Source organism: Alosa sapidissima, chromosome 20, assembly GCF_018492685.1.
Source record: "Alosa sapidissima isolate fAloSap1 chromosome 20, fAloSap1.pri, whole genome shotgun sequence".
Lineage (NCBI taxonomy): Eukaryota > Metazoa > Chordata > Actinopteri > Clupeiformes > Clupeidae > Alosa > Alosa sapidissima.
The window spans coordinates 3,780,330-3,794,363 of NC_055976.1; the positions used below are offsets into that span (position 1 = coordinate 3,780,330).

The window sequence follows — 14,034 nt, forward strand, 5'->3', positions numbered from 1 at the left end:
TCTGGAAATGCATTTTTATTAAGGTTGGGTAGTGGGGAGGAGGGGGAATGAAATGGAGTGATCCTCTTGGGTCGTAGTTCAGTGATGACGATCAGATTGAGTTTATTGTTCAGTTATTACAGATATGAAAACAAGCAGACAAGTTAACAGTATCCACAAACAAAAAAGGCTATTTCACCTACATCTTACAGATATTACTGCTTGCACATTTACCAGGTCATAGCATTGTAAATGGCTTACTCTCAGACAAGTCTTGTTTTAAAGATGGGCTCTGTTTTTCAACTGTTTGGAATACATCAGTTCATCAGAGTCATGATTAGTATTCTGCAGAAGTCATGTCAGGCTGATAAAAAAGATCTTGTAATAGATGATGGCTGTGAATGGTGAAATTTTGTATTAAACAAAATCCAAGTTATGGAATGTCTACAAAAGTAGAGTAAAATGGAGCACCCGCCGCCAAAACTAGCTCCCTTGTTGTCATCACTGTCTATGCTCCAAGGATACGAGATGACTGAAACCTTTGCGTGTTGGCTTCTTTGTGTTTACAACTTGTGAACAAAAAAAAATCTTGGCTTGCCCCAGAGTGCCAAAGTGAGAGCTACAGCAGACAAGATTAAGTGGAATGACATGGTAAAAAGCACACACAGAAAAAGCACAACACAAAACAAAATATCTACTTGTGTTCAGTATCGACTGCCTACATGAGTTATCTATTTGTCTGTCCAGGAATGAAGAAGCAACAGAGGTGTTTCCTGATACAGAGGAGTTTGAAAAATACATTGTACAGTTTCTTTTACAGCAAATCTTTTTGAGAAATCAAACAGAAGAGTATATTTCACAAGACACCCCTAGACTGAAAATTATCTTTAGATTACTTGGGGTTCTTAATGTCCAGTCAGTGAGACGCCTGAGGTTTCACCAGCTCATATCTGCCCACCTGCCCTTCCTGCAGGAGCTGACCAATCAACTGGTCTTTATGCACCTTGCGACTGACAATGAGGAAGCGCTGCTTGCCTTGTCCGTACGACTTGCTGCGCAAGCCATACTTCTGGGACACCTGGTGGATCTGCTTGCGCTCGTCATTATTGAGCTCGGTGGAGAAGCGCAGGTCATCGCTGCGGTCCGACACGGCATAATTGCGAATGATCTCCTCAATGTTTCGTTTGGTGAGCTGGCTCCCGGGCCGGTTCATATCCATGCCCAAGCCTTCCCTGGTGAACTGCTCCTTCACCCTGATGGGCTCAGCTATGCCCTCCCCTTCGCGGCCCAGTCCACCTCCGGTCCAGCCCATCTTGCGCAACAGCTGGTTGCCAATATTGTCCTCTTTGATCTCCTGCTGCATGCAGTCTTCCCCGGACCGAGCCAAGATCTGGGTACGGGACAGAGCGTCTGCGTAGCCTTCCTTCCTGAGGTTGGACTTCACCACTGCCTGTGTCTGCCGTAGAACCACCAGGGCCTCCTCTGCTGCGATGTGTTTCACATGTTTCTTGGGCCCAACACCCGATGCCACATACTGACCCTCTAAGTACACCTCACATCTCCAGCGGTGGTCTGGCAGTACTGTGAACTTGTAGTCAGCAGACACTTTGTTGAATTGGGCAGTATCGTTGATAATACAGATGGCATTGTCGGAATTTTCTAGGATCACTAATTCGCTAAGCTGTTTCTTCCTGACCCCATGTTGGCTGAAGCGTCCACCACTGTCTGGATGATAACTGCTCTGGGAGTACTGCTGCTGCTGCTGCTGCTGCTGCTGCTGTTGCTGTTGTTGCTGCTGTTGCTGCTGCTGCTGTCTGGCAGCCTGATTCAACCTCAGCTTCCTAAGGGCCTCTTCAGCAGCTGAATGCTTTGAGGTCTTCTTGGTTCCCCTAGCCTGTGCAACAAGTTCCTCTTGCAAGTACACACTACACACGAAGATGTTGCTATTGGGGACCGGCTCAAATTTGTAGTCAATTTTCATGCGATTGTAAGCTGCAGAGTTATTCAGGATGCAGATAGCATCCACAGCATTGTCCACAATTACAAACTCTGTCCAGTGCTTGGTTTTGTCTGGTTCATAAATACCCTTGGAGCTCAGCGGTGGCTTGTCCTCTGGATTGCGAAGTGGTGGGACTAACACTGGGGTCGGGACATGCATTGGACACACCACAATGTCATTTACAGGAGCATGCTTGTATTTGCGCTGCACCACACGAGCCTCCACAGGCTGCAGGAAGAGCTTAACGGCCTGTTCTGAAGCGCGGTCCCTGGCACCGTTTTTGCTTCCAGAATACCCTGTCGCTAAGTAAACAGACTGACATCTCAGCTCGCATGCATATCCATCGGTGGGCACTTTTCTGTTCTTGGGCAGGTCGTCTGGAGGGATATCTTTGAGATGGACATAAATGTACTCGGGGTTGGTCTTGCAGGCCTGGATGCTCCGGCTCAGGATGAAATTGTAGTTTGGCGTGTCAGAGCCACTCAAAGCCGTAGGGTCTCTGGATGTGGTTGCAATGGCGCACGCCACGCGTGCAACTAATCTCTGCTTCTCCTCCAAAGTGGCAGGAGCCACTGGAGTGGGCTGAGAAGAGATGACCGCCTGCATGGGGGTGCCCCTCCCTGGACTGTTACAGACGCGACTGAAAGCTCTGCTGGACGAAGGTCTGTCCTGATGTCCAAATCCCAGGCCCTGACGCCCCCCCGAGTCCCAGCCCCTAGACCTGTTGCCTCCGCCATACCCATCATACCTGTAGGACTGGGAGGAGGAGTCAGGCTGTCTGGAACTATGTGCGTCGTATCTAGCTGTGTAGTCCTGTTGAATTTTCGACATGTAGTTTGAGCCGGACCCTCTGCTGCCGTAGCCGAGGCCACTGGTGCTGCCTGAAGCCACGTCTCTGCCTCTGCGATCTGCCCACGAGTCAGAGCCGTATGACGAGCCGCGGTCGTATGTTGACGAGGAGCCGTACGGACGGCTGTACGTGGAGTGTGGAGGATCTCTTGGTCTCATACTGTTCATCTCTCCTCTCCTGCGATCTTTCTCATTCTCCTTCTCATCTGTGGTTCCCCCACTTACGCCACTACTGACAAATTGCACAGGCTCAAATCGAGGCCTGGGGTTATATTTTGACACCGGCATCTTCCTCATTGGCTCCTCTCCTGTAATTAAAAGAACAAGAATGAACCTCGGCTTAATTTTACTTTTTAAAAATGAAAAGCATAGAATACTTATAGTACTTGCTATACTATCAGCAAAGTAACTAAAACATTTTTGGCAAGAGGTACACTTACTTCCATCTGATGAATTTGGCCTCTTTTTTGCTTCAGCACTTGGAACCGGCTGGAAGGAGGGCATGTCGCCAACATGAGTTCCTTCAGCCATCTCCAGCACCTTCTACATCACTTGTGGGCCATACCTGCAGATACAAGAAAAATGAAAAAAGAAGAAAAAAATGCACGGTAGAGACAAAGGGCATTCAGTTAGTTACAACAGCGCAAAAACATCACCTAGGCTATCCATCCTGTTGTGGGCTAATAACAATATTCCAACAACTTTAAAACCCAATGGAAAATCATTTAGTACTATTAACTGCAAAAACACAGAGTATGCAGAGAGATATGACATAACTGCTAACCCAGACACTGTAAACATTGTATTGCTATTTTTACCTATCTTCATGGGAAATTTTAAGAATACGCGGCAACATATTGTCTAAAATCTATGACTAGAATCTAAAATATACCCCAACATAGGTGCAAAGCATAGTAGATATGTATCTTCCTTTCCCCTCACAGTTTTTCTTATGCCGGAGTCCTGCCTAGCTCCAGCCCGCAGCGGCCTGCAGCAGCATGGCCACCGTGGAGAATTGAATCATGGGTAATGAAAAATGGACCATACGAGGAGGGGCTTAGCCTGTTTCATAGTACGCGAGGTAAGGTTTATAGGGACAAATCAGCAATATAACTATGTATTTGTCTTACGTTACAATTACAATCTACATATTTACATAGAGCACCTCATAACAAAGAAAGTATATCTTTAAAAAAAATGTGATACTTCAAAGTAAACACCAGGTTAAAAAATAATGGCCATAGTGAACTAGCTAGACAACCACTGACACATTAGCATATACGCTAATGTTACATCCATCGGCACATTGCTGAAATTGTTACAATAGTTGTTTCAACCCACACAAAACCAATAAGCCACAAGCTTTTACTACACACTGGTCACCTTAACACCCCCAAAAAGTCTCAGGATCGAACAGAACCTCTGCTGTTGACAATGCTCACTAGCGCTAGCATGCTAGCAAGTTAGTTAACCGGGTGACGCAGTCATAACATAGCTATCTAAAGCATATTAAGTCACATTTTTACCCACCAAAACGTTAAAAGTGTGCGATGTGATTTGGAGTCAACAAAATTGTTTATATCCTTGTCATACATCAAACAAAACGTTGAGTGTAAACTGAAAAAGTACGGGCCCCGAAAAAAAGCCATCTTACCTGCTGGTGTAGCTCCGGCTGTTTACGTGCCCTTGAGTCAGTGTTACTTTACTTCAGCTGAATGGATGCAGTCCGGCAGTTGCTAGGCTAACTTGCTACATAGCCAGCTACTTGCAGCCATGTCGTAACGTTAACTTAGCATTTTAGTTTGGTTGGTTGTTGTCAATGATTCAGTCAAAATAAACTTGTGCCAGGACACAGCTGAATACAAGCTATTGTTTTAACAAAACGCTCTTTGTTTATCCTGGACTATGATTTTGTTCTCTTTTCATCTCACCAAATTAAATGTCTCGGAAATTGCGGAATCAAAATAATAGGCTATATTTCTTTTGATGTAGGCCTTGTGACGTCTTCGCAATCTCCTTTTCACCAACTTAAACTGACATTTAGATCTTTATTCATTGTGTAGTAGCCCTACTGACAAATGTATGTGACCTTTAGATCTTCATTCATTGTAGTAGCCCTACTGACACATATGTGACCTTTGAACTATTAGGCCTACTGCTGTAGGAGGATACAGACAAATCATGTAATTTAGAACCTTGCATCACCTTATTTCAAGATTGACCTTCAACATCGCAAAACATCAAGTTTTGTGCTATGACTATTTTAAATGGAAAAATTGTTCAATACATTTAAACTGAACTGGCTGCACCTTTGCTTAGCTTTTTAGGCACATGCAAATGAACATACCCTATGCAGAAGTGATGCTGTGTGGCACATTTTCCCTCTTCATTTCTGTACTGAGATTCCCTCTTTAGTTTCTGCAAAAGCCACAATTTTGATAAAGTAGGCCTGTATGACAGTGGAGCACAGACTCGTTTCAACCCTTTGCTGGTAAAAGTTGAAATTCTTTATTGGGCCTATGGCAGGCAATGTAGCACAGTGCATACATATTTTTATGTGAACATCTCAAGACAAAAACACTTTAATAACTTATTTTGAACACTCAACATTTTGAAAGGCAAAATCATCAAAGTAAACATTTCATTTTTACACACAATTGGAAATTGTGAGTCTCACCCACTGGGGTCTCAGTCCAGACTCAGAAAAAGCCCTTCAGTTGAAGGACACAATAAAGGGCATTATGATGTGGTGCAGGTACTTGGTTTATGACGAGATTTAATGCGAGGGAAGTATATCTCTGTGTTTCTGCGAGAGTCTGTGTCTCCAAGTTGGTAGTGTTCCAGTCTGTTCTGCAGTGAGGAGCTATTCCAGTATGATGTCAGATCTAATGTCCATGCAGAAAACAAACAAAACAAAATCAAAATCATACAGTCTGTCAGTTCCCTTTCCCATCTACTGATCATTTTTGCAACTGTAAGCTTGCTTGTCAACATAATGGCTTTCATTTACCTTAAATCAAACGTATGAAGAAGCAGTCTATTTCAACTTGGCCTCAGATATTTTTTGTTCTCATTTACCGGTTGTTTAGTGCCTTGTTTCACAACTGCACAGATAAAATCACTGCCAGACTGAGCACCTTAACATTTGTGCATTAGATTGGAAAGCCAAAATTTGACCCAAGCACATACTTGTCACGCATCTCAAAGGACAACTGCACACTTCTTCAAGAGCTGCATTGATTTCTGTTTGTCCATCTCTTGCACATAAACATGTGTAACCTCTTATTTGTTGTGCACATTCAGGCTACTATTTTACTTTGACATTAAGGGCTGGTTTAGATGTATTAAACCAAATCCTAGACATTGACCTTTCAGTCTAGTTCAAGACTTTGTCATGCATGGGAAACTGACCCAAAGAAGATGAACCACTATAAAACACATAACCATATTTTCCGGACTAAGTTTTTTCATAGTTTGGCTGGTCCTGCGACTCAGGTGGAACATATACTGTATATGTTTATATATATGGGTTTTTCCTCTTCATGACACATTTTTTGACTAGTGCGACTTATACTTTGGTGCGACTTATAGTTCGGAAAATACCGTATATAAGCTATAGTTTTGTGTGGCAAGAGTTTTACTCACTTATGCATTTGTTCACTTGTTTATAGCCTATATATGTTTACCATGTACTATGGCCCATGAAGAAGTGAACAGGACAGCTGAGGTTCATGAGATTCTCCTCACCTTCACTATAGAGGGATTTATTCCTGATTCTTGCAGTTCATGAAATGCTTTAACACACATGAGAGGAGCAGAGACTTGCTTATGAATATCACAAGAACAAATGTGTCTTTATAAAAGTTTGCAATTATTTATTTGCCGATATTTTATTAGCCTCTTCCCTCTCTCATATTCATATTCAGATTGTTTCAGGTTGCTCCTCTTATACAGTATGTATAGACCCTTTCAACAATAAAAACAAAAACAATGCTTGAACGTTCTATTTGGGCCCCAATCTACTTCCTCTGCATTAAGATAACATATGGAATGTTAAAAAGGAAGTCTTGTGGGGCCAACTATGATGCTGATAATGGAACTCTCTTGAAAGGGTCCATAGATGTATGACATTTCTTATGTATACCTCACACCAAGGTGACTGTTGGAGAAAGTTAAAGAATGTAAGTGGTTAGTTTGTACTTACATATCTGTGTCATGAGAACAATGGAGAGCAGGAAAGAAAGAGAGTGAGTGAGATTAATCATTTTCTTCTGTTTCTTCGACTATAATTATGTGGCGATTATTTTCTGTTTCTTCGACTATAATTATGTGGCGATTATTTTCAATAACAGTCATATTTGTAAATTTAGATTTAAATATTCACTGCCTCACATTGCAAGCGTCAATAAATGCATAATTACAAAAAAAAAACTATTTTTACCCGTTTTATTTTGTACAGATGTAAAAGTACTACCCTAATGCTGATTTAAGTGACTCCCAATCTAGGCATACTGTAACTATAGCCTGTATCTGGGGAAAGATATGGCCCATACATACTTGGACTTGTGTGCACATATAAAAGGAGTGGCCACCTAAAAAAAGCAATTGTGCAACAACATGAATGTATTCAGAGTTAGACATAAAAACAGTTTACCCATGAAAATCATACCCTTAGTGAGTGAGAGATAGACAGGTGGGTAGATACTGAAAATTCCTGCATTATTTTAACGGTAAAACATTTCAGCGAAGCACCAAATCAAAATGTGAAGGTTTTGTCTGTGATTCAGCAAAGCACCAAATCAAAATGTGAAGGTTTTGTCTGAGATTCTGACGGAAGGTTACTGATATTTGAGCTCAACAGTCTATGAACTTTCAGACCTTCCAGCATGCTCTTGAAGCAACATGTTGATTAGCTGGAATAGTGTTTAAAACAATGTAGTGGGTTGGAATCACAGACTGCACCTTAAAACTGTCTAAAATAATCTAATTTACAACCTTGTTTCAAAAAAACTTGGGACGCTGTGTAAAATGTAAATAAAATATGATAATCTTCAAGTCTTGTAAACCCATATTTGGTTGTAAAAGGATATTGGCAACATATCAAATGTTGAAACTGTTGTAATGTTGAAAATGTCATGAAAAATATATGCTTATTTTGAATGTAATACCAGCAACATGTCTCAAATAAGTTGGGACGGGCAACAAAAGGCTGGAAAAGTTGCACTATTATAAACTACAGATGATGAAATCCTCAAATACCTCACAATATGACAATATGGCGGAATATGTGTAGATGACTACCATGTTTGCGTTACGAACTGAACCTATGCATTTCTTTGGGAGATTCTTTGAGTGCTGTGTCTCCTCATTAGAAAGTCTCTGGTGATCTCTCTCTGCATGAGAGACTGTGCCTCTGGGAGGCTCTTTTTATACCTAACAATGGTGCCAGTTAACCTTATTAGTGGTGAAGTCTTCCTCCTTGTGTTTTCTTTAACATTACACTACTTTTCCAGCCTTTTGCTGCCCCTGTCCCGGCTTTTCTTTCACTCAGTGAAACACCTGCTTACCTGCTGGCTTTGGGGACATCAGGACCAAAGGAATCTCCACAGTCACATCACTATCAGAAGAAGGAAGAAACGGTTTACCTTTTACTTGTGTAAAGTGTTAACGGCAATATCAAGATGTTATTTACCCTGAATATTTCTATTAACCTGCATGTAAGGCTTCCAAGTATTCCACCACCGGACACCACAGCAGTTGCTTTGATTGTGTAGGACACCAGAATTCCCAAGATGTCCTTATCCATGTCAGGTCGGATGCTGCATTGTGCATGAGGAGATCAAATTAGTGTATGATGCCCAGATAGGGATCAACCCCTTTTGTTGTCCTTTTTAACATTCTAGGAATCACTCAGAGTTTGGCTGTCAGTATGACTAATGGACAGTTTGAATCTCCACTTACATGGTCGATGATGCCAGGTTTGTGTCCTCATCCTTCAGTTTGCCATCTAGTGCCAAACCGCGCTTCTCTGTGTTGTTGGCCAGCAGAGGGGTAACTCTGTATTCCTTTTCAAGGGTGCACGAGGGATCAACTTGGTCTCTGTTAGGAAAATGTATACTTGTACATAAGTAAAAGTTTTAGCGCAAAAAAGAGGCCTAATATTAACTGCCTTGGACATAAGAAAAGTGCAAGGGTTTCATTTCGTGCTTATCTTTGCAAAAGTATGAACTTACCCGAATTCCTCGCATAGTACAACTTTAGTGTATTTGTCAGCAGAATACAGGACCACATCTGTCGTTTGGTCAACTAGATATAAGAAAATGCTGTGGAGTAAGTATATTGATCTAAGATTTTAAGATTCTGTAATTAATTTAGGATAGGTTCATGTGTCATTCATGATTCCATAATCATTATTAGTATTATATAATAATCATATATTTCTAAACTTACTTGAGATTTTCACTTTCTTCACCACTTTATTGCTATCATTGTTGATTTTTACAGTAACTGGAATGGGATCTCCATGGTAGTAAAGCTGATTGATGAACAGAAAAGATCTTTAGTCATAAGGAAATCACTCGAGCTGTTTATTTAAAAGAATCTTTACTTTGGTATATACTGGCATATGTTTAAGGTGTTTCAAGGGATGCTACGGTGTGATTGTTTTTAATCACTAACTAACTTTATACCTCTTTCTCAGTTGAAGCCTCGATCTGAATTGGTTTCTCAGACATTATGAACTGTTTACTGATGCTAGCTTTTGGACCAGCACCTAGTTTGTCTGGAGCAAACTGTATCTTTCGGATGATCAAGCGGGTTGTATCCCTATAAACCAATAAGGTAAGGTTATTATGGTCAATCTAAAACTGATGTCTCTGTGTGGTTTGTTTGTGTTGATGAGGGATGTATTCCTCCTCACTTTTTATCAATTTCCTCATCTGGATTGTCTGCTTCCATGGCAATGTAGCCCTTAACTTCAAAATCAACACCACACGCCTGCAGAGACAGGTGAAGAGATTAGATTTGGGATATCATAGATGGAGTATGACACATAAGGAGGGAAAGAATGCCTACCTTGCCAGCATCGCCTGGTCCAGGTTGAAGGGTGACAGAGCAAGGTAGATTTGTGGGAAGCTAGACAAAACGCACAGCTTTTAATGGCGATGTTTGTAAACCTGTGTGAGCTATACTGTTCCTGTCAGCTATATCTTAAGTTTGTGCAATGGTGACTCACAGCGAAAGTGAATGGGTGTCCATCTTCTCCAGACTTCCTCAGAAGTGCATCTTGCACGTGTGTGTTAGCTGGCTTGGGTTCACTGGTCGGAGGGTACACCTGAAGGTGCTCAATCCAGATGTCTTTTCGGAATGATAAACCAATCACATCCAAATCCTCGCGGCCATAGCGAAAAGCACAGGTGAGAGAAACCCATACTGCGGAGAGAAATTACATATTGAGAAATGTTTTTGGCATGCAATTCTTAGTGGAGATGCTGAGGAAAAATAAATCTCTACAAAGAAAGAGGGGAGTGATCATACCTTTTCTCCCAGCGAGATCTGATGGATCTATTTTGATCACACCATCTATTATGGGCACATAAACGCATTAAAAAATGTGTGGATGTTAAGTAACTATGAAGTGCAGGTGTCTTACAAAATGTCCATTTCCATTAGACTTACCAACAATATCAACATTGTCCACACGGTCCACAAAGTCCCTCTTTCCTAGATAAAGAGCAATCTACAAAAGGACACAATTTAATAGACCACGAAACTCATTTGACTGTAATTTGGCAGTGTAAAAATGACTATTCTCCTGGTCTTGTGATAAAGAAAGTCCTTTGCTCCTCACCGAGCCATTGCGACTGGTCTTCTTATAGATCCTGCAGGGAAAAAGAAAGGCTTGAGTTGAAATGAATTTATCTGAAAGGTCATTCTTTGCTCACATTCCATTCATCACGATTTTGTCTGATGAACTTGCTCCTTCTTGTGGTCAGTTACCTCCTGTTGCGGTGTATCCGCCTAACTAAATTGGTTGTGATGTCCCTCTGTCAGTTCTTGTTAAAGGATGAGGCTTCTGGATTGCCCGGACCGCTTGTGTTTCACTAAGCAGTGACGTGTATTGAGGAAGGTTTAAAACATTCATTCAACCTTCATTTATTTTCGGAAGAGAATACACTGCTGTGAATGAACGAAGTGACTTTAGCCCTTCGAGTATTCATACTTGGATAAACATCAACTGCATTGTTGGAAAAAGCCATCTAAACCTACATTTTAGTATCTGGAGGAACTGAATGAAGTTATGCAGAGAATCCAGACAAAAATAAATGACTGATTGACTGATTGATTGATTGATTGATTGATTGATTGATTGATTGATTGATTTAATTACTTGCCTGCCATACTGACCTATGCGTAAAAGAAGTCCTATTCTCCCATTCCCCAAAAGTCCCATTCTTTAACCATACTTTTGTTACTATTTTAAATCTGATAGGTATTTAGGATTATTCAGAAATGGCCTTTACCTTATCATGAAATAGTATGTCAAGACATTAAACAAAACAATATATGTCAAGTCAAGACATTACAAGACATTTAACAACTATACAACAACTATATATATATTTATAAAACTATGCACACTGATCAAAGTTGAAGTAATCTATGTCTGAATGGGACCACTGCACCACTTCATCTGTGGTGGCTCTGTAGTCAACCTCAGTAGTATGGAGTTAGTAATATAGAATCATGTTTAGGAAAGACTTACTTGGCCATCGTATTACACTGCCAGGGGGTATCTGCAATGTGAAAGGTGTAGGATTAGATAACCCATTGAAAAACCCATTGATGAAGTGTTGCATGTAATCCAGCAGGATTCAGGTATCACCAAAAGATTAACATTACGATGAAGTGCAGTTTAATCTTGGATTAGAGCATCTGTGTTGATTTCACCTGGTATACTTTATGATAAGATTATCTCCCATAGGAGCTTGTTTATTACTGTTGTACATTTACAAACAAAGCCACATGTCAGCACCTGCATAACTAGACTGGGTCCTTGATACCAGTTTAACATCCCCTTTCACAATGTTACTATCAGGCCTGAATGGAGTAGCAGAGCATTTTGGTGTCTCAATCTGTCTGTACCTTTAAACCATTTTGGTCAAACATTAGCTGTTATTCTTCAATTACTTTTATAGTTGTGTTTAAATGTTGTTTGCATGTTATATTAAAGCAAGCAAACATTACTGAAAATCCATCAGTTATTATCCATCAGTTCTAATAACCGAGAAGTAATCATACTGTAGGCTATGTTACTGACTGAGTACACAGCAGCAGCAGCAGCAGCAGGTGGGAATGTTGGGGGTGTTTACCTGTCCTTCACTATACCATATAGCCTTCCATCCAAATCACATAAAACATATCTCAGAACATTTAACAAACTTGTATATATCACTTTAGGCAACTGATTAGGGCTGTTCATGATTTAAAGGTACAGTTGAATCAGAGCTATGTAATTTAACTCTATTATACAGTAGTTATTGACAGACACACTAGGAGAAAAAACAATCTTTAGTAAGTAAAATCCAGTTGTATATTCTCTTAACTCTCTCTGACTACAAGAACTCTCAGTAACTGCTGACCAGCTATGCTGCTGTCGTTCACTCCTCCGCCCCTCTGATCTTTTCACTCCAGTTGGCTGGAGCTCAGAGTCTGGCCATGTTTGTGCGGACCACCGGTCAAATAGGACTAGCTCTTACCTCTCCAGTGTGTGTGTTTGTTCCGTGTGTGCCCCTCACCCCCAGGCTGTAAATCCCTCGGTGATGTGAAGAGTGCGGCTGCCGCCTCCTCTCTGCCGGACTTTATAAGGTGACCTGTCTGCCCTCCCCCTCAGATTACCCACGCCATTATAGTGCTCCCTTTTCCCTCGCAATCCTATTAAGTCTATTACCCGACTTCTTTTTCAGGCAACAATGTGTTAAAAATAAACACTGTGTTATTTGAAATGGATTAAATGTTGATTATAGTGAAGTTTGAAAGACTTGAGTGTTAATGCAGGGTGGCTTTTGATTCTTTGGGCTTTAACTAGTCACTCTCCTGCCTGCCTGTTTGTCTCAGTGCTTTGGCATTGTGGGAGTCAGGTCCACACATTCCCATATGTTGCCTGGCCACATACCTACTAAATATCAATGTGGCAAAGATGGCGGCGGAAACATTTCCCTCCCAGTCCAGTCCAGTCCAGTCCAGCTCTCTAAAATTGTATGTGTCTGTGCTGAGAGCTTCTCAGAGGGTTGGTGGGGACGAGGCGGGAGAGTGGACGGACTACACAAATGAGTCCTGGACCCCAGCTCCAGCAGCTGCCAGAGGGCTACCCGTGTCCATGGAGAGTACAGCCTGTAATCCTAAAATAGACAGGTGGTATTGTGTCTCTATGGAAGGAGGTATTTTTATCCAACTTTTACATAACTATAGTTAATGCATGTGCTAATTTAAAACAGTAGTAGCTAAATTTGAAACAGTAGTAAATGTCATGCAGTTGACTATATATATATATATCTATACTCTATATGTAATCAGACATTATATGCCATTATGACATAGGCCTATGTATCAGATGGTATTGAAGCAATTCGACACATACTGGAAAATAAAGGCAACCAATTGGAGGAAGGCGTCTTTTCTGCCTGGAAGACCTGGTATTGCACAATGTAATATTGTCCTCACAGGTAGGAGTATGACCCTCTCAGTCAGTTTTAAATGAACTGGGTATCCGATTAGTGCTAAGTAGGTGCCCAGTCCATTGATAAATTGTTTTTCTGAATTGACTTCACAGATCATCCTTGTCATGACATGTCTGAAATAGACCTGGACTTAGAGGTACTCAACTGCATACAGCAATCAGTTGACCTTTTTCAGATTATGGACTTGCCAGTGTCTTTTTTGTCAGGTCACATATTGCCTTTTCGTGTCTGTAAGTAATTCCTTCATAAGCCTGTGTCACCATGGGTTGCCATGTCAATTAATGGCAAGATAATATAAAATATGTCAAATCTCATACACACCAGTATGTACATCAATCTGTAAATCAATCTGTAACATCAATGTTTCTCAGGGAGAGTAGCCAATTTGAAGTTGATGGTCGAAGAAGATTGAGGATTAAGGGAAACCCTTTTCTAGTAAGTACAGTCACTAAACATTCACCCACACAG

The 14,034-nt window shown here is 41.2% G+C and overlaps 2 protein-coding genes and 1 long non-coding RNA gene across 8 annotated transcripts; 1 reads left to right on the forward strand and 2 right to left on the reverse strand.

The window, feature by feature from the left end:
* Window positions 1-4,890, reverse strand: nkrf (NFKB repressing factor). The gene is made up of 3 exons (XM_042074154.1): window positions 4,482-4,890; window positions 3,268-3,392; window positions 1-3,135 (listed from the first exon to the last, which is right to left on the reverse strand). Exons 2-3 carry the CDS (start codon window positions 3,356-3,358, stop codon window positions 896-898), a joined length of 2,331 nt encoding a protein of 776 aa, XP_041930088.1. The 5' UTR covers window positions 3,359-3,392; window positions 4,482-4,890; the 3' UTR covers window positions 1-895.
* On the forward strand, window positions 3,770-11,271 carry LOC121694159. 6 transcript variants are annotated; one of them, XR_006025684.1, is made up of 5 exons: window positions 6,900-7,074; window positions 8,341-9,667; window positions 9,795-9,945; window positions 10,094-10,242; window positions 10,880-11,271. It is a non-coding gene; the product is annotated as an uncharacterized LOC121694159 (long non-coding RNA). The 6 variants fall into 6 exon arrangements; XR_006025688.1 differs by having other exon boundaries at window positions 8,341-8,805; window positions 9,104-9,667; window positions 9,795-10,242; XR_006025686.1 differs by having other exon boundaries at window positions 8,341-8,638; window positions 8,731-9,667; window positions 9,795-10,242.
* Window positions 5,312-12,662, reverse strand: arr3b (arrestin 3b, retinal (X-arrestin)). Its single transcript, XM_042074155.1, has 15 exons — window positions 12,586-12,662; window positions 11,592-11,622; window positions 10,677-10,707; window positions 10,505-10,565; window positions 10,364-10,408; window positions 10,062-10,258; window positions 9,902-9,961; window positions 9,747-9,823; window positions 9,517-9,652; window positions 9,278-9,362; window positions 9,061-9,133; window positions 8,789-8,926; window positions 8,539-8,646; window positions 8,395-8,444; window positions 5,312-5,712 (listed from the first exon to the last, which is right to left on the reverse strand). The coding sequence occupies exons 2-15, from the start codon at window positions 11,597-11,599 to the stop codon at window positions 5,567-5,569; spliced, it is 1,215 nt and encodes a 404-aa protein (XP_041930089.1). The 5' UTR covers window positions 11,600-11,622; window positions 12,586-12,662; the 3' UTR covers window positions 5,312-5,566.
* Between the last annotated feature and the right edge of the window lie 1,372 nt (window positions 12,663-14,034).